The sequence below is a fragment of the Grampus griseus genome (assembly GCF_964374135.1).
Source record: "Grampus griseus genome assembly, chromosome: 16".
Taxonomy (NCBI): Eukaryota; Metazoa; Chordata; class Mammalia; order Artiodactyla; family Delphinidae; genus Grampus; species Grampus griseus.
In genome coordinates, this window is record NC_139010.1 from 26,560,938 (window position 1) to 26,580,269 (window position 19,332).

Here is a 19,332-nt window from a genome sequence, read left to right on the forward strand (position 1 = left end):
CGAAAAACTTTCAGAACTACTAATAACAGTAACGTGAAGTTATAAGATAAATATATAATAGATATATTTATATCTGGGATAGGTGGAGTATATAAATATGACTGGAAAGTCCTGTTTCTAAGCCTCTTGGGGGTTGTGGGGGGAGAACTCATGAAACCAATGATTGGTTGGAACAATTCTGGAAGTTGAAGAATGTTGACTTCTTTTGATTTTACCTGCTTTTAGTTATTGACTAAATGGTGTGTGTATAGGGAGGGGCAAATAATGGGAAGAGAAGAGAACGACTTTTAGGGGGATAATACTCATTTACACATAGAACTTAACATGTATTTTTTTCCTTGTGGTTTTACTGAGATATAATTGGCATTCAGCACTGTACAAGTTGAAAGCATTACAGCATAATGATCTGACTTACATATATCATGAAATGATTACCACAAAAGTTTAGTGAATATCCATCATCTCATATAGATATAAAATAAAGAAAAAGAAAAAATATTTTTTCCGGGCTTCCCTGTTGGCGCAGTGGTTGAGAGTCCGCCTGTTGATGCAGGGGACACGGGTTCGTGCCCCGGTCCGGGAAGATCCCACATGCCGCGGAGCGGCTGGGCCCGTGAGCCGTGGCCGCTGAGCCTGCGCGTCCGGAGCCTGTGCTCCGCAACGGGAGAGGCCACAACAGTGAGAGGCCCGCGTACCGCAAAATAAATAAATAAATAAATAATTTTTTTCCTTGTGATGAGAACTCTTAGGATTTACTCTTAGCAATTTTCATAAAAAACATATAGCCGTGTTAATTATATTAATCATGTTGAATATCACATCCCTAGTACTTATCTTATAACTGGAAGTTTGTACCTTTTGACTACCTTCATCCAATTCCCCCTCCTGCCACACCCAGCCTCTTGTAACCACAGATCTGACCTATTTCATGTGGTCTTTCTGAGTTCATTTGTTTGTTTGGGATTCTTGTTTGTTTGTTTGTTTTTGAAGTATAATTGACTTACAACACTATGTTAGCTCCTGTTACACAACACAGTAATTCAATATTTCTGTACATTACAAAATGATCATCATAATAAGTCTAGTTACCATCCATCACCATACAAAGATATTACAATATTACTGACTATATTCCCCATGGTGTACATTTTATTCCCATGACTCATTTATTTTATAACTGGAAGTGTGTACCTTTTAATCTCCCTCACCTATTTCACTCAACCCACAACCCCTCCCCTCTGGCAACCACCTGATGTTCTCTGTATCTATGACTCTGTTTCTGTTTTGCTATGTTTATTTATTTTGTTTTTTATGTTTATTTATTTTTATGTTTATTTATTTTGTTTTCCTTGAGAGGGATGGTGGTGGCGAGAGCACATAGGATCTTGAAGGCCACTGTAATGACTTTGGCTTTTACTTCGAGATTAAAATCCAAGAGAGAATGGAAGCCTTGGGGGATTTTGAGCAGAGGGATGATGTGATTTTATGGCAGGATTCTGGATTATTTCAAAGTAGAGCTGACAGAATTTGGGGACAGATGAAATGCAAATATTCAGGCTATTTTAAAAAACACACACGTACTCGACACACACACACACTTTTTCTTTTCCCAAAATGGAATCGCACAATATGTATGTTCTGACTCATCAGTATATTGTGAACAGTTTTCTATGCTAATAAATCTCTGCATTACATATATGAAGTGCTGTATTAAATTTCATTGCATAGATTTTATTGTAATTTGTTCAGCCAGCTGTTTGATATTTGAGTTCTTCCCAATTTATTTTTTGACCATCAATATCATTATACATGTGATCATTTTATTAGTCTAAACTTGTAGAATTGCAATTCCTGGGCCAAAGTGTAAGCACTTAATGAAAGTGTTTGGGAAACACTGCCAAGATTCTAAAAAAGCATGTTAATATTTTATACTTTCACCAACAGTATACTGTCAATTAAATTTAAGTGTCATTCCAATAGTTAATTCTGATGCACAAAGAGCTTTGGGTACACTATGGATTTGGTAGTCAAATGAGAGGAGGAACAACTAATCGCCCCTTCAAAAGAGGTAAACAATACTAATCTTTATCCTAGTTTCTTGGAGTCCTTTAGACCTTTGAGAGTGATCTCAGTTTAGGAAAGACTTCATCACCCCATGTAGTTTTGAGGACTAAGCCCAAGTCTAAGCTAGTTTAACTGTAGGGTAGACCAGGTGGTAAAGCTGCCTGAGGTGCAAGGTAGAGCCACGATGCCTACACTTTGTATAGTTCCTAGACAAACCCATAACCTTTGATTTACAGGTCTATAGTCAGCCACAGGGTAGCCAGGACCCCATGAATATGGGGTAGGAGGAAGGGAATTAAGTTGCTATTCCTAGCAGCACTAATTGGAAGGATTTGGTTGGAAGACCCATGTTTCTACTTTAACAGATTTTGACCATAAGGAAAAAACACTGAGAAATTTAACATATATTCTTAGAACAGACTTAAAATTCATATTGACTTAGTCTTGCTTTTATTTGAAAATCCTAAGACAATGAAAGAAACCACAAAAGACGTTACTATGAGCTTACCACCAGCAATAGCTACAGAGAGAGCTCTTTATTCTTTATTGTGTCTCAGTGTGATTTATTTATTTAATGTCAACTGGCAAGGTTTTCTAAATAATATGAAACGCTATCTGTCAAAAACCTGAGTTTAAAAACTTCATAAGATTGTGAAATGTTTCTGAATTCCTTCAACAAGGTTTTAGCTGTATAGACACTTACTCCTTCGAACTACTGCTCTTCTTCCATTTACATCTTTTCTAGAAAATACATTTCAGTCCTGATTCTAAAATATTTTATATCTATATATAAAATTTATATGCTTATATATCTATCTATCTATATATCTCTAAATAAAATTTTACACCTGAAGAAAAGAAATAGCTAATGTTCATAGTTCACAGTACATAACCTGTCTTTGAGTTATACCTCAGCCTTACTTACTGGATGACCTTCAGAGAGCTGCCAGAAACAGTCCTTCATTTAAATTGCTCTTCCTTAACACTGTTATTTGACAGTTGTGCTACAGGAAGAGTATTCAATGTCAGAGATGTCAAAAAGCTTTGATTCCCCAAGAGTTCCTGGGAGATAAATTCTAAAAGGCATGCCAGTGTTTTAGCCTTGTATTAAGGTCACGTTCTTTCGAAATATATTTTCTTCAAATGCATGTTACTATTTTTATGCCCAAGTTACATATGCCTGTGTGATAGATTCCCCACCCCTATCTTCAGAGATCTAAAAAAAAAAAATCATCTGCTTGACATTCATTTCATTCTATGTGGTTTCATTCCATTCCATGTGCTTAATAACAGCCACACTTATGCCAAGATACAACTTAATGAATACATGCTTACAATTAGCTGCTTTAAAAAAGAGATTGGAAAAAAAAAAAAAAGAGATTGGATATTTGATACTTAATTTATGCTCATTTTGAAGGACCCTCTTTACATGTGACTTAGTTTGGTGTTCACCCAAAAAACTATTTTACTTTTCAGTTTAGTGTCCAAATAGAAAAAAATTTTCTATTCTAATTAATTTTCTAGCTTTCATCATGTATATATAGATAGAGAATAGCTATAATTTTAAAAGTTTTAAATACTAGGCAGGATGCTAAGGGTACTTGGAGCAATATAAAATTTTAGTATGTATACTAAAGTAACTACTCAGAAAAATTCTTAGATACTTAGCCAACAAATATACATGGAGTACTTATTATGTGCCAGATACTGGGCTGGATACCTTCTCCAGAAGGGATAGTGATTAGGTAAACCATTCCATGACAACCACTATTTCTTTCCCTGGTTTCCTTTTTGCACCTTCAAATTCTTCAGCATAACAAATAAGCATTTTCTAAAGCTATTCCAGGAACAGGTAAGCAACACATCATTAAGCCTAAGCATAACCAAATACTATTAAGTTGTGGGTTTTTGGGAAAAGTCAGACATATAGAATGGACAGATACATTTGATTCCAGTCCAGCTTCTAAGAGGTAAACAATGCAAAAAAGTGGGACTCATAGACCACAGCAAAGATTTTTACACATCATCAATTACTGAGGGCTGAATTCCTACAGAGCCACCCCAATCATAAACAAAACAAGACATGGTAGAGGCTGAGGAGGATAGGACAGATGTTAGGTGAGTTATAAGAAGGGAAGTTTCTATAATCTGTTCTTGGGAAATGAAGGGAAGACTCTGGCAGGAAGGTAAACTGAGGTCCATTTGACACTGTAATGTATGGAGATGGATGGGTGGCTGGGTCACCTTTCTACCTAGAAGAGACCCAAAGAAGCCACATCCCAAATATCCTTTCATTCAAATATTTTTGGAATGACTAGTATTAGTAAGATACAGCGTTAGGTACTTTGGAGATACAAAGCCATATGGCATAGTTCCTACTTCAAGATATTATTTAGTGATAACACAGATACTATCTAAACTTGCATCAATTAGAAATTCCTTCGAATTAACAAATACCTCTGGAGCTGTTATGAGGTACCATAATTCATTCACAGTTCAGTGTAAAAAAGTTTTTAAAATTCTGATGTTTAAAACAAGTAAAATCTTAGCTGAGATATGCTATAATAATAATAATATTATAATAAATAATAGATAATGTTATAGGTTAGGGTACTTTCTAGAAGGCAGAGAATTTAGCCTATTTGGAGTTCTACTTTTCTTGCTTCAGGAATTTTCTCCCATTGATAAATGAGACCTAAGAAAGAGGGAAGCCTTCCCCGTTAGGCCTTCCTTTCCGAGAACCTAAGGAGCAGAGAAGGAAAACCAAGGGCAGACCTCCTCCTCTTCTCTGTTCTAGAGCTCCTATATGAATCTCATATATCACAGAGAAGGGGCTCCCTGGAAAAGTGGCAGAAAGCTTTACAGGCCAATATAAGCCATTCAAGAGAAGACAAAATGTATGCAGACATAATAATAATTTTAGTGGCAGCATCAGCTCATAGAGTGTACAGAAAACACTCTTAATTACCTCACTCAATACTCTTTTGTTGGGACTTCCCTTGTGACACAGTGGTTAAGAATCTGCCTGCCAATGCAGGGGACACAGGTTTGAAGCCCTGGTCCGGGAAGATCCCACATGCCACGGAGCAACTAAGCCCATGCGCCACAACTACTGAGCCTGTGCTCTTGAGCCCGGGAGCCACAACTACTGAGCCCGTGTGCCACAACTAATGAAGCCCACGTGCCTAAAGCCCATGCTCTGCAACAAGAGAAGCCACCCCAATGAGAAGACCACGCACTGTAACAAAGAGTAGCCCCTGCTCGCCACAACTAGAGAAAGCCTGTGTGCAGCAACAAAGACCCAACACAGCCAAAAATAAATTAAGATAAATAAATTAAAAAAAATACTCTTTTGTTTTCAGAAACTAGGCCCATCTTGACTACTTGTATTGAAAGGGTAGAGCTACAGAAATCATGTGGTCTCAATCAGATTTCCGTAAGATTTTAGGTCAATATTAGAATTCTATTAGAATTATTACAATATTACAATTAAAAAAATGAAAATGGATCAATTCAAATAAAACTATTCATAAAAAGCATGAAAAGGCTAACAAGAACTGATTTTCTAATGGGTGTAAAATTATAAAATCTTCCTCAAGATACAGACAAAATACATTTAGACCTTATTTTTGTATAAGCCACAATTTCGCTTCTTTAGTCTCTGTTCTCCCCTTCGCCTTGTGAACCCTCAGTACAAATCTCAAGCAATTGTTCCCAAAGGATAAACTTCCTTTTGCAGATGAAATAGTTTGATCTTCTAGTATAGTCACAGGGAGATTTGAGAGAGTTAAACACAAACACCACTTATTTCTTGTTAATGTGAACAAAATTCTTGTGTGGTTGTTGATACAAAGATGTAAATGCTTCAACTTTCTGTAACAACGGGCTCTACTGAAATGACACATTCAAATAAATCTCTGGCTCAAAATGAATTTAACTTAATAAACATTTAATATATTTAAATGCATTATTTTATTGTTTTGATAGAAGCTACATTATTATAAAACCAATGAGTTAACCATAAGAACAGGTTATGCTAGCGAAAAAAGTTAATGGTAAACAACACAGTGAAATATAATACTTTTGGCCTTACGGCATGCAAATGAGTCTTTCTGAAGTTCTAAGCACTTTTTATAGGGTAAAATACCACTGAATAAGATTAAGCCTTTTCTGCTTTGTCTTACCCTTCATAATATCAATTAGGCAATGGCAGATAATCCTAGACACAAAAATTACACAGAAAATAGCTAAACCAAATTTTCTCTATAACTTCCCCAACTCTGATGTGTCAATAAAACAGATTTGTAACTGCCTTAGATCTGTTAACAGATCTCAGTATGTTGCCTTGCCTATATTTTTTTTAATTTAAAAAATTTTTTTTAATTTTTTAACATCTTTATTAGAATATAATTGCTTTACAATGGTGTATCAGTTTCTGCTTTATAACAAAGTGAATCAGTTATACATATACATATGTCCCCATATCTCTTCCGTATTGCATCTCCCTCCCTCCCACTCTCGCTATACCACCCCTCTAAGTGGTCACAAAGCACCGAGCTGATCTCCCTGTGCTATGTGGCTGCTTCCCACTAGCTATCTATTTTACATTTGGTAGTGTATACATGTCCATGCCACTCTCTCACTTTGATCCAGCTTACCCTTCTCCTTCCCCGTATCCTCAAGTCCATTCTCTAGTAGGTCTGCATCTTTATTCCCGTCTTGCCCCTAGGTTCTTCTGACCATTTTCTTTCTTTCTTTTCTTTTTTTAAATTCCATATATATATGTGTTAGCATACAGTATTTGTTTTTCTCTTTCTGACTTACTTCACTCTATATGACAGTCTCTAGGTCCATCCACCTCACTACAAATAACTCAGTTTCATTCCTTTTTATGGCTGAGTAATATTGCACTGTATATATGTGCCACATCTTCTTTATCCATTCATCTGTTGATGGACACTTAGGTTGCTTCCATGTCCTGGCTATTGTAAATAGAGCTGCAATGAATATTTTGGTACATGACTCTTTTTGAATTATGGTTTTCTCAGGGTATATGCCCGGTAGTGGGATTGCTGGGTCGTATGGTAGTTCTATTTTTAGTTTTTTAAGGAACCTCCATACTGTTCTCCATAGTGGCTGTATCAAGTTACATTCCCACCAACAGTCCTTGCCCATATTTTTCAACAGACTCACTCAACCTGAAAAACTTATTTTCATCTATAACTTCTATAACATTTTCATTAGCCAGAATGGCACAGAATGGTACCGCTATCTCCAAGCCACATACACTTTGTGATCAGCTCTTGACTTCAATATGGCAAGAGGAATAAAATATTATAAACTTTCACTTGAATGCTGCTGTAATTTCCCAAAAGGTTTGTATATTTGTGAGAAAGATGCATCACAATGAGGATGTAGTTTGTCAGTAAATCGAATTCTCCTACAGTGAAAGCCCACTTAATTAAATTTCTCTACTAATTCCTTCAAATATAAAGAGGGAATCAAAATCAGAACACATTGACCTATGCCTGATTTTCATTAGGTCTGTTCCTAGGTACTGAACATGCCGTAGCATTTTTTGCTTTTGATTTTTCTGGTGGCTTTTCAAAGATTAATAGTAAATAGTAAGAATGCTTAATAATCAACTTTTTGATTTTATAATTGTCTCCTCAATCTATCTAGAACTGTTTTTATGTTATTAGCCCACAGGGTCAATAACTTTAGTTAGAAAATGTACGAAGACAAAGAACAAAAAATATTTCATAACTGTCAGTGGCAAAGATCCTGATTCCAAGTTATATTATCATAACCTAGTGAATCTTAGCATTAGCTATTGAATGCTCCAAATCAATAAATAATATATAGCATTCAAGATAAACCTTGACAACCTTTCTCTGTACCTAGTTATGGAGAAAAATCTCTGACTTCAACTATAAGATTTAAGACCATCGCTAATGTTGTAGTTGGTTAGTGCAGAGAACTAAGCCATGCTTCTGTGTTCTCATTCAATTCCTATTAACCTACTTTAAGGATCAAAGGCTCTTTGGAAATTATTTAATAATAATTATTATTAACAGTCTCTTTATCTTGCCTAGAATGAATCTGAATTTATTTTATTAATGAGTAGTTATTTAGTAAATACTTAATATTCTACTTAATACAGATGCTATGGCTCACGTTGACAACTCTTCAAGTTAATCCTTCAAACCTGATCAGAGAGATAGGGTATGAAGCAACAGAATTTATGGATTAGGGTAAGAGGGGGATACAAATATGTGAATTCTGAATTATAGGAAAACTTGTAGTTATTAGAAAGTATATATACTTCTTATAAGAAAGCTTATTTAGAAGTAGATTAATTTAAAAACATGTTTCCCTCACTCCACTGGTGATGCAGACTGAGGACATCAATGGCTAAAAGAATGGCTCTCAATTCAGGATATAAACAGCAAAGTCAAGTCTCATGTTTGATACACTTCCTTTTGGAGAAAACTGAAAAAAAATTCTTGCTTTGTTACTTTGCCACAATGCTTTTTATACAGTAGATATGTTTGTGATGAATATCATTACAAATTTGTAGCGAATATCATTACAAACCTATGATCACTGTCAGGCAGTTACATTCTAGGTAGGAAGATGGACAATAAAGAAGATAAATCAATTATCCACTTCTGGGTAGTTATCCAAAGAACACAAAAATACTAATTTGCAAAAATATAGGCATCCCTATGTTCAATGTAGCATTATTTACAAAGCCATGCCAATGGAAACAACCTAAGTGTCCATCAATGGATGACTGGATAAAGAAGATGTGGTATACATATAAATATAATGGAACATTATTCAGCCATAAAAAAGGATGAAATCTTGCCACTTGTCAAACCTGGATGGACCTTGAGGGTATTACGCTAAGTGAAGCTAAGTCAGATGGAGAAAGACAAATACCATATGATTTCCTTCACACATGGAATCTAAAAAAACAAATGCAGAAACAAAATAAAGCAGAAACAAACTCATAGAGAACACATTAGTGGTTACTAGAGGGGAAGGGGGTTAAAGGGTAGGCAAAATGGGTGAAGGGGGTTAACTGTATGGTGATGGATGGTAACTAGACTTGTGATGGTGATCACTTTGTAGTGTATGCAAAATGTTGTATTATAATGTTGTACACCTGAAACTTACATAATTTTTTTAAAAAAGAAATCAATTATATAGACTATTAAATAGTGACAAGTGCCAAGGAGTAAAAAGAAAGCAAAAAAGGGATTTAGGAGATGTGTATGCATAAGTGTGTATGTATGACACAATAAAAGGTATTTAAAATTTTAGGCTGGCCAAAGAAGGCCCCCATTATCCAAAGCACATATAAAGAAGAGTGAGAAATTTATGCCACTGCTTATTGTAAGCAAAGATATTGCTGCCAAATTGGTTGTTATTCTGGGTGTGTCCAAAAAATTCTTGTTTAGCTAAAAAAATGAAACTTCTAAAAAGTTTAAGAAGAATTAACTCTATTTAATGCAGGAAATTACACTGCATAACATGCATTTTTAGCAAAGCAGCTTTCCTTTTTTTTTCCTTTTTAAAAATATTTATTTGTTTGGCTGCACCGGGTCTTAGTTGAGGCACATGGGATCTTCGTTGCCGTGTGCAGGATATTTAGTTGTGGCGTGTGAACTCTTAGTTGCGGCATGTGGGACCTAGTTCCCTGACCAGGGATCAAACTCGGGCCCCATGCAATGGGAGCATGGAGTCTTAGCCCCTGGACCACCAGGGAAGTCCCAGTAAAGCAGCTTTCTTAATTTTATTTTTAGGAGACGAATCATGAATCGAAAGAGAGAAAACAAATAATTTACTATATAAGGTTGTCGAATTTTATTTTAGACAACATGGTAGAGTTTCTAAAGTACTGAGAGGTTCCAAGTGTCAATCCATTTGGGCAGAGTGTTTATATTCTTCAAAATGATGACAATTTCTTGAACATCATTGAGTCTATTAATTTTGAAAAAAACCCAGCTAATTAGAAATACAACAGTCTTGCATTATCTGGGCTATGCTGTTCACGTTGCTGTGGCTGGTTTTCCACTGGAAATCTCAAGAACGGTCCATGTTGTCCACCAGCGTAACAGATGAATAAATATGCTAATGCACTTCCCCTAGTCCCAAGCCACTCCCTAGCAAAGCTTTTCGTGTTTAAAGAACTGCATTCCTTCTTGCAGGACAACCTGGGAACAATTTAGTGTATTTAGATGTAATGATTCCTTGTTATCCACAAAGAAGTTGATCCACTGAGTGCCTCATTTCTTATCGTCCTAGCAGCAATTAGAATGTGGGAAATAACTTGTCTCAATGTAATTTCTGTGGCATATTTTCCTCCATGTCTTGTTAAATAAAGTAAACAATGCAGTGTACAACATTCAGATTGCAAGGATGCGTGAACTGCCCATTATCTACAGGAGAGTTTTATGACCAGCCTTTCCACAGCCCAGCCTTAGAGAAAGAAGAGGCACTATGGTAAGCTATGGCTTATCACTGCTGAAAATGTGACCACAGCAGTAAAGCCCAGTGACAGGAGCCCATATGATGGGATGGCCTGGGTTCAAACCCTGAATCATCTATTTACTGTGGGACTTGAGGAAAGTTCTTTAATCTTGTGTATGCCTCAATTTCAAAATGAAGATAATAAACTACAAACATTATAGGGTTGATATGAGGAAAATATATGTGTAATTGAAGTCCTCAAAGGAGAGGATGAGGAAGCAAAGTATTTGATGAAATAACAGTTGAAATTTTTCCAAATTTGATGAAAATTATTAAACCCACAGACCCCAAAACTCAAAGAATCCCAAGACAAGAAACATAAAGAACACTATTTCGAGGTACATAATAATACAGAAACCAAACAACTCTGCTAAAAACCACATCTGTGGTTCTCAACCAGGGATTATTCCTCCCCATTCCTACTCCCCCGGGGACATTTGACAATTTCTGAAGACACTTTTGTTTGTCACAACTGGGAGGGGAAGAGTGTGTGTGACTGGCATCTAACGGGTAGAGGCCAGGAACGCTGCTAAACATCCTATAATGCACAGGACAGCCCTCACAACAATGAATTATCCTGCCTAAAACATCAGTAGTGCTAAGGTTGAGAAATACTAAAAGCAAATAATAATCAAAAGGCTTAAAACTAGTGATTAAGAGAAAATCTTAAAATCATATCATAATTTCCTCATTCCTGACAAATATAGAAAGTATATGATATTGTAATATTAAGCATTTTTTGGTAAATTACTCACCATGGTGAGCCAGGAGCTGAGCACCAGTAAGTAAAGGCGCCGAGACCTGTAGAGCTACTTGGAGGGGTTTCCAGAACTCACAGGTCAATGTGACCTTTTTTTTTTTTTTAACCTAAATTTACGGAGCTACACAGTGTGCAAAGTATTCTGAAGATTCTGCTGTGGTTCTCCTGACACTTAATCACAGGCAAAAAGTGATGGGACCAGAATTTGAACTGAAGTCTGTTTTGAAAACACACCAAAATAATAACTAATAAAACACAATTTAAGATCAAAAAAGCTCTCTTAGTTTACTATCTTGGATCTTCATAACAAGTCAATGCACATCTACGTTGCTAGAGCAGTGGTCCACTACAAATTTATTCAGATACTTTGGTAGCCCAAGACAGCTGTGGTAAGGCCTATTAGTCTATATTTCTTCATTTTTCTGTCAATTGGAGGGAAGAAGAGTGAAGAGTAGTCATAGCTATGGCAGGAACCGTGTACGTCATTTATTGAAAACTGTTTATAGTTTTTAAAAAAATTTTTATTGGAGTATAGTTGATTTACAATGTTGTGTTAATTTTGCTGCACAGCAAAGTGAATCAGTTACACATATGGATATATCCACTCTTTTCTAAATTCTTTTCTCATATAGGTCATTACAGAGTACTGAGAAGAGTTCCCTATGCTATACAGTAGGTCCTTATTAGTTATCTATTTTATATATAATAGTGTGTATATGTCAATTCCAATCTCCCAATTTATCCCTCCCCACCCCTTCTCCCCTGGTAACCATAAGTTTGGAAAACTGTTTATAGTTTTATCTTTATAGATGCCTAGCCTGGAGAAGGGAAGGAAGATATGGTTATTTTTGTTTGATATGTTCCCCCATGGAAAAAAAATTGAAAATCACTTCTTTGAAATATATAAATCAGATCTCTTTGGATCAATTTAGGTAGATTTTAATAGAATGTACACAGAGAGCTAGAGACATACTTTTTTTTTTCCTGAATGGTTAAAAAAAGTCACACTAAAGGAAAATAATACTAAGAACACTCATAGTAGCATACTAACCAACAAAATTGTTTAGCTTAGAAAAATTAGAAATTCATCAGTGCTCTAAATGAGTCAAATTTGAGTTCTGTGTTTTAAGAAGTTATCTTCCAAGGTTGAAAAATTAATATTGAACACAATTAGAACAACTGAGCCAATCTTCTTCTTTAGTAGAGGAAATACTAGATCAATATGTGTTTTACTGAGGAAGTATAAACATTAATTAGGGCTAGAGGAGTAGGCAATATATAATTTATCTTGAGCTTCAAACAGTTAAAAGTAGATGTGACTTCACAGTTTTGTTCTTTTTTTTTCTTTTAACTTTACCTTTTAACTTTATTTTCCTTCCTCTTTCTCAGGTGGTTCTATATACAAGTTACAGAGAACTCGAAATGAAATTTGATGTAACTTATCATTCATTAACTTTGCAAACATGCCTTGTTTCCCCCTCCAATCGACTTAACTCTTTTTACAGTCCTATATATTCCCTATAAATGAATAATAAGAAAAGTTTATACTTACTAGAAAGAACAGTCGTAAGGAAAATGTAGTCTGAAAAGGATATGAGTCCACATTCTCCAAGGGTGTAAAATATACTGCCTTCGTCAGCAAATTTTTCTCGTTCCTGGGCAATTTTCTATTGAATGTATGGGTTCCACCAAAAGATAAAAAGAAGATATAACAGAATGAGAATATAAATAGTTAGAGATGAACCACCATTTATCTGACAGTTTTATGCTATTTATCATAAGCACTTCTCTGATGGCCATTCCAAATTAATGGATCCTTTACAGTTTTTAAGATGATTAAAATTATAAGAAAAAAGATGATTTTGTTTGTTTGTTTCAACACTGGTTTAATGTGAACAATGGAATAAAATTTTCAATTTTATGAACTTCCATTTAACATATAACAGGCCCACTTCAGGGCTGGTTTTATCTCTTAGTTTGAAAAACAATCTACCTTTTTCTATAGAGGTATATAAGGTAGAGAAAAAAAAGAAGAAAAACTAAAATAAAATCAGTTCTAAATGCCCAAGAGAAACTATACAACTAGTAATGAGAAATGAAGAGGTAAGCAACTATTGTAAACACCCACACAAATGCTCAGAAAACTAATTTCTGAAATGCTAATTTTAACTTTTACCTTATGAACCCCAAGAACCTTAGTTTGGGAATGTAGAACAGTTTACAAAGTAAACAACATCTCTGAAATATAATGTCAAGTCAGACACACACCGAACTTTAGGCATGAGTTAATTTAATTATATTTACTGTGACCTTGATGGAGGCTCCTAAATTTCAGCTATTTGAAGAAACTCTCCCAAAACTTAGCTTTTACTCTAAGTATGTATTTATTTTCTTTAATCTATAAAGCTCACAAAGAGAGTTAATTCTCAGGTTCAGTAATGGTCTATCTGGGAAGCAGTCTCTTCCTGGGTGTTTAAGGAAACTTACCCTGTTTTCTGATTTGCTACCAAACCATAAACTTAGTGGTGACATTGAAGATACTTTCAAAAACTGAAAAGGATCCACCAAAGAGTTAGACTTGAAACACATTTCCATAAGTTCTGGACCAACCAAAGAAATTTCAGGAATTATTCTGGGTACCAAAAAAAGAAATAGGAGGTTTTAAAAACCCAAACCAACAAAGCACAATCAAAGTAATAATATCATGCAAGCACAAAATAAGAAGCAGCACTGCAAGCATAACCTTGGGAGGAGTATCATGAAAATTAAACCAGCAAGCACCACCACACCACCATCCAGGTACACAACTATCCAATAGGTTACCTCTGTCTAGTGAAGGTCCCATCATACACCACAAAGGAAAGAAAACTGGTTAACCAATTGAAGACACAAGTACCAAATGAATCATCATGATCTTCTTAGTAAACCCACTCAAAACAGCCTCTACTGGATATCTGCTTGTAATAGGAAACAGTAACCATGGACAGGCAAAAATCCATAGTTGAACGCCTGCAAAGTGGTAAGAGGTTTTGATGGCAGTTTCTACTTAGGAAAGTGCTTCTGACTCATTTGTGATGGGCAGAAAGCCTGGTCCGGCCTGACAGAATTTAGAGATTACGTCTTTGAGCCAAAACCAAAACTGAGCCCCCAGTCCAGTATGTTCAATTAAGGTTAGATCTCATATCACACTCGATCATCTACCAATAGATTAAACACAAATTTCAGACAAAAGAAGGCTATTGGATGAAAAGAGCAGCAAAGCTGTTCACTGGGAAGTTAATATTTTAATTTCTCAAAAGAAAAAAATGTACATTTTTAACATTATCCAAGATACTGCAAAAGTAAAGCATGTGAATAAGAAAAAATACACAAAATGAGAACAGGCTGTCAAAGGCATACCATTACCAGCCAGAATAAATTTGTATAGAAGCTGAGTAACCCATGTTAATTATGTAATAATCTTACTGAGAGACTGCTATAAGCAAATAAAATAAATAATATATTGCGATCCAGAAGTCGAGAAACAGACAAAAGTCTAAGGACAAACTGAAATGAGGCACACAAGCCAAAAAAGCATATCTAACATTATTTTTCTAAGAACCATCTGGACTATGCTGCTGCTCAGAAGATAAAAAGAAAAATCCAAGTTTGTCCACAACTTTTTATTTTGATATACTTTCAAACTCATAAAAGTGGAAAGATCCATATAAGGAACTCTCATATGCTTTTTACTCAGAATCACCAACAGTTTATGTTATCACTCTATTTGCTTTTCATTTTATGTAGATACATATTTTCTTTTACACCATATTGAAAGTTGGAGACATATGCCCCTTTACACTTAAATACTTCAGTATATATTTCCTATGAACAAAGACATTCTCTTACATATTACAGTACATATTTCATAAAACCAGGATACTTAATACTGATACATACTATTATCTAATCCACAGTCTATTATCAAATGTAGTGAATTGTCCCAATAATTTCCTTTCCTTTATCTTCCCCCCAGTCCAGGATGTAGTCCACAATCATAAATGGCATTTAGTTGTCATGTCTTTTTAATCTCCATTAATCTAAAACAGCTTTCTTTGCCCATCTTTATTTTTTCCTTTGGAGGTTTATGCCCATCTTTACTTTTTCCTTTGGAGGCTTATTATTATTTTTGATTGTGGTAAAATTCACATGACATAAAATTCACCATTTTAACCATTTAACCATAAAATGTGTGGGCCTTTTGGGTTTGGCTTCACGTATCATATTTTGTAGGTTCATCCATGTTGTAGCATCAATCAGTGCTTCATTCCTTTTTATCGCCAAATAATATTCTATTGTATATATACCACAAATTGTTTATCCATTCATCCACTGAAGGATATTTGGATTGCTTCCACCTTTTGGCTATTGTGAATAGTGCTACCATGTACATTCATGTACAAGTATTTGTTTCACTATCCGCTTTCAGTTGTTTTGGGTATACACCTGGGAGTGGAACTGCTGAGTCGTATCATACCCCTATGTTTAAGTTTCTGAGGAACAGCAAAACTGTTTTCCACAGCGGCTACACTATTTTGCATTAATACCAGCAATGTAAAAGGGTTCCAATTTCTCCACATCCTCAATTTTCTCTTTCTTTTTTTTTTTTAAATTATATCCATCCTAGTGAGTGTGAAATGGTATGTTATTAAGGTTTGACTTACATTTCCCTAGTGACTAATGATGTTGAACATCTTTTCATGTGTCTGTTGGCCATCTATATTATCTTCTTTGGAGAAATCTCTACTCAAATCATTTGCCCATTTTTGAGTTGGGTTATTTGTCTTTCTGTTGTTGAGTTTTGTAAGTTTCATTATATCAATATATTCTATACACTAAACATATCAGATATAGGGTTTGCAAATATGTTCTCTAATTCTGTTCATTGCCTTTTCACTCTCCTGATAATGCCCTTTGGTGTACAGAAATTTTAAATATTGATGAAGTTCTATTTGTCTATTTTTTTCTCTTATTACTTGTGCTTTTGATGTCGTATCTAAGACTCTATCACCAAATCCAAGATCATGAAGATTCACCCCTGTTTCTCTAAAAGTTTTGTAGTTTCAGCTTTTATATTTAGGTCATTGATCTACTTTGGGTTAATTTTTGTATTAATGTGAGGTAGGGGTCCAACTTCACTATTTTGCATGTGATATCCAGTTGACCCCCTACCATTTGTTGAAAAGATGATTCTTTCACCACTGAATGGTCTTGGCACCCTTGATCAAAATAAATTGACCATATATACGTGGGTTTATTTCTGGACTCTCAATTTCATTCCATTGATCCTTGTGTCTATTCTTATGCCAGTACCACGCTGCTTACATTTTTATAATTTTTAAAAACTGTGGTAAAATGTACATAACATAAAATTTACCACGGAACCATTTTAAAGCGTAAAATTTGGTGGTATTAAGTACAATCACAATGTTATGTAACCATCACCACTACATAGTTCCAGAACATTTTCATAACCCCATTTGGAAGGAAACCCCTTATCCATTAAGCAGTCACATCCCACTGCCCCCTCCCTGTAGCCCCTGGAAATCACTAATTTGCTTTCCATCTTTATGGATTCATATTTTTGGATATTTCATATAAATGGAACCATACCTAGTTATTTTCTTAGTGGCCACTCTGCAGATTACAATTAACATCTTAAATTTACAGCAACCTAGTTTGAATAAATACCAACTTAGCTTCAATAGTATTAAAAAACTCTGTTCTTGTAGAGTTCCATTTCCCTTTATGTTATTTTTGCACATTACATTTTTATACAGTGTGCCCATTAACATAGATTGATAATTACTGTTTCATGCATTTGTCTTTCAAATTACAGAGGGATAGATAGGAGTTATAAACCACAAATAAAATAATGCTGGCTTTTATATTTACCTATGTTGTTACTGGTACTGGTGTTATTTCTCAATATAGCTTCAAGTTACTATCTAGTGTCCTTTCTTTTCAGCCTTAAGTATTACTTTTAGCATTTTTTGTAGGGCAGATCTACTAGCAACAAACTCCTCCACTTTTGTTTATCTGGGAATGGCTTAATATCTATCTCCTTCACTTCTGAAGGATAATTTTGCAGGTATAGAATTCTTGGTTGACAATTTTATTTTTCTTTCAGCACTTTAAATATGTCATCCCACTGCCTTCTGGCCTTCATGGTATCTGATGAGAAACTGGTTGTTAATCCTATTGTGTATAGTTTGTGTGTGGAAAGTTGCTTCTCTCTTCCTGTTTTCAAGACTCACAGTCTTTAGCTTTTGACAGTTTGATTATAATGTATCTCAGTGCGGGTCTCTTTGAGTTTATCCTATTGGAGTTATTTAGCTTCCTGGATGGGTAGATTCATATATTTCATTAAAGTTAGAAAGTTTTGAGCCATTATATCTTCAAATATTCTTTCTGTCCCCTTTTCTCTCTCCTTGCCTTCTGAGATTCCTATTGTACATATGTGGCACACTTGGTAGTGTCACATAGGTCTCATAAGCTCTGTTCATTTTCTTTTTTTGTTTCTCAGACTGGAAAATATTAATTGACCTATCTTTAAGTTCACTAATCATTTTTCCTGTGTATTCAAATCTGCTGTTGAACCCCTTCACTAAAATTTTCCTTTCAGCTATAGGAAATTTTCAGTTCCAGAATTTCTATTTGATACCTTTTTATAATTTCTGTCTATTTTTTCCTATTAGTTCATACATCATTCTCCTTGTTTCCTTTAAGTTCATTGCCTGTAGTTTCTTTTAGCTCTTTGAGTATATTTAGGACAGTTGATTTTAAGTCTGTCTGTAATAAGTTGCAATATCTGAGCTTTCTCAAGGATAGTTCCTATTCCTTTTTTTTTCCTGGGCCATACTTTGTTTCTTTACAAGCATAATGTTTTTGAAAACCGGACATTTTGTATATTACAATGTGGTAATTCTGGAAATAGGATTCTCTCACCTCCTCAGGGTTTGTTGTTGCTGCTTGCATGGGTTGTAGTCATTTCCTTAATAATTTTTGTAAATTCTTTTGTAAATACTTTGTCCAGCATGGTCACTCAAGTCTCTGTTTCATACTTTAGTAGTCAGCTAGTGATTTGACAGAGATTTCCTTAAGTTCCTGGATCCAAAGGGTGGGGAAGAAAAAACCTCTCAAGATCCTTGCAGACTGGCTCTGTGTTGGCATTCTTTCAATGCTTAGTCACTATTTATAATTCTGCCCTTGCCTTCATTTCTTGCTTGCTTGGAAGCTAAACATCAGCCAGAAGTGAAAGGTTAGGGTCTGTTGGGGTTTCCTCTAAGTATTCATTTGGCCCTGGGTGTGCACATGGCCTTCCAGATTCACCAGTATATGGTAGAGCATTTCAAAGTCCTTGTTCTCTCACCTATCTCCTGCTGCAGCCTCTTCTTTCCCAGCTGTTTTGGTTTGTCTGCTGCTTGTCTTCAGCTGCTGTGGCTAGTATATTTACCTTTATGCTTTTAACAAATGCCACCTGGGAGGTCACCCCAGCCTTAAGAAAGCTTCAAGGTAGGCAAAACAAACACAAACCCCCAAGCTGATTCCTCATTGGCCAGACAGATCAAGGCCCACATTCACATTCTCTGAAAACAAGGTCTGCCCTGCCCCCTCTGGCACCAGGGAGCTATACCAAGAACGCACAATCTTTATGGCTGCCATTGTGCTGGGGGGTGGGGGGTGGTCATCGGAGAAGTTAAAACACCACAACATTCTCTTACCAAATTTCAGCAGCTTCTTTCTTCTTTAAGCATTCCCCTAGTTGCTTAAAGTCTGATTAGTTAGATTCCACAGATCTGAAAAAGCTGATTGACAGCTTTCACTACCTTAATTATTGTCTTAGTGGACGTGTGTAGTTTTGGCGTTACCTACTCTGCCAATTTTGGTCTCTTTATACTTTTTGACCTGGAACAATTTGAAAAGTACAG

At 35.4% G+C, this 19,332-nt stretch overlaps 1 protein-coding gene across 3 annotated transcripts in view; it reads right to left on the minus strand.

The window, feature by feature from the left end:
- The window catches only part of MICU1 (mitochondrial calcium uptake 1), a 205,996-nt gene that overhangs the window by 92,267 nt on the left and 94,397 nt on the right, over window positions 1-19,332 (minus strand). The window contains exons 2-3 of one of the 3 annotated variants that reach the window (XM_082673275.1): window positions 13,850-13,994; window positions 12,915-13,029 (exon numbers count right to left, since the gene is read on the minus strand). In XM_082673275.1, coding sequence (XP_082529401.1) covers window positions 12,915-13,029; window positions 13,850-13,994 — 260 coding nt within the window. The remainder of the gene's footprint in view (window positions 1-12,914; window positions 13,030-13,849; window positions 13,995-19,332) is intronic. The other 2 variants (XM_082673276.1, XM_082673274.1) reach the window with 2 other exon arrangements.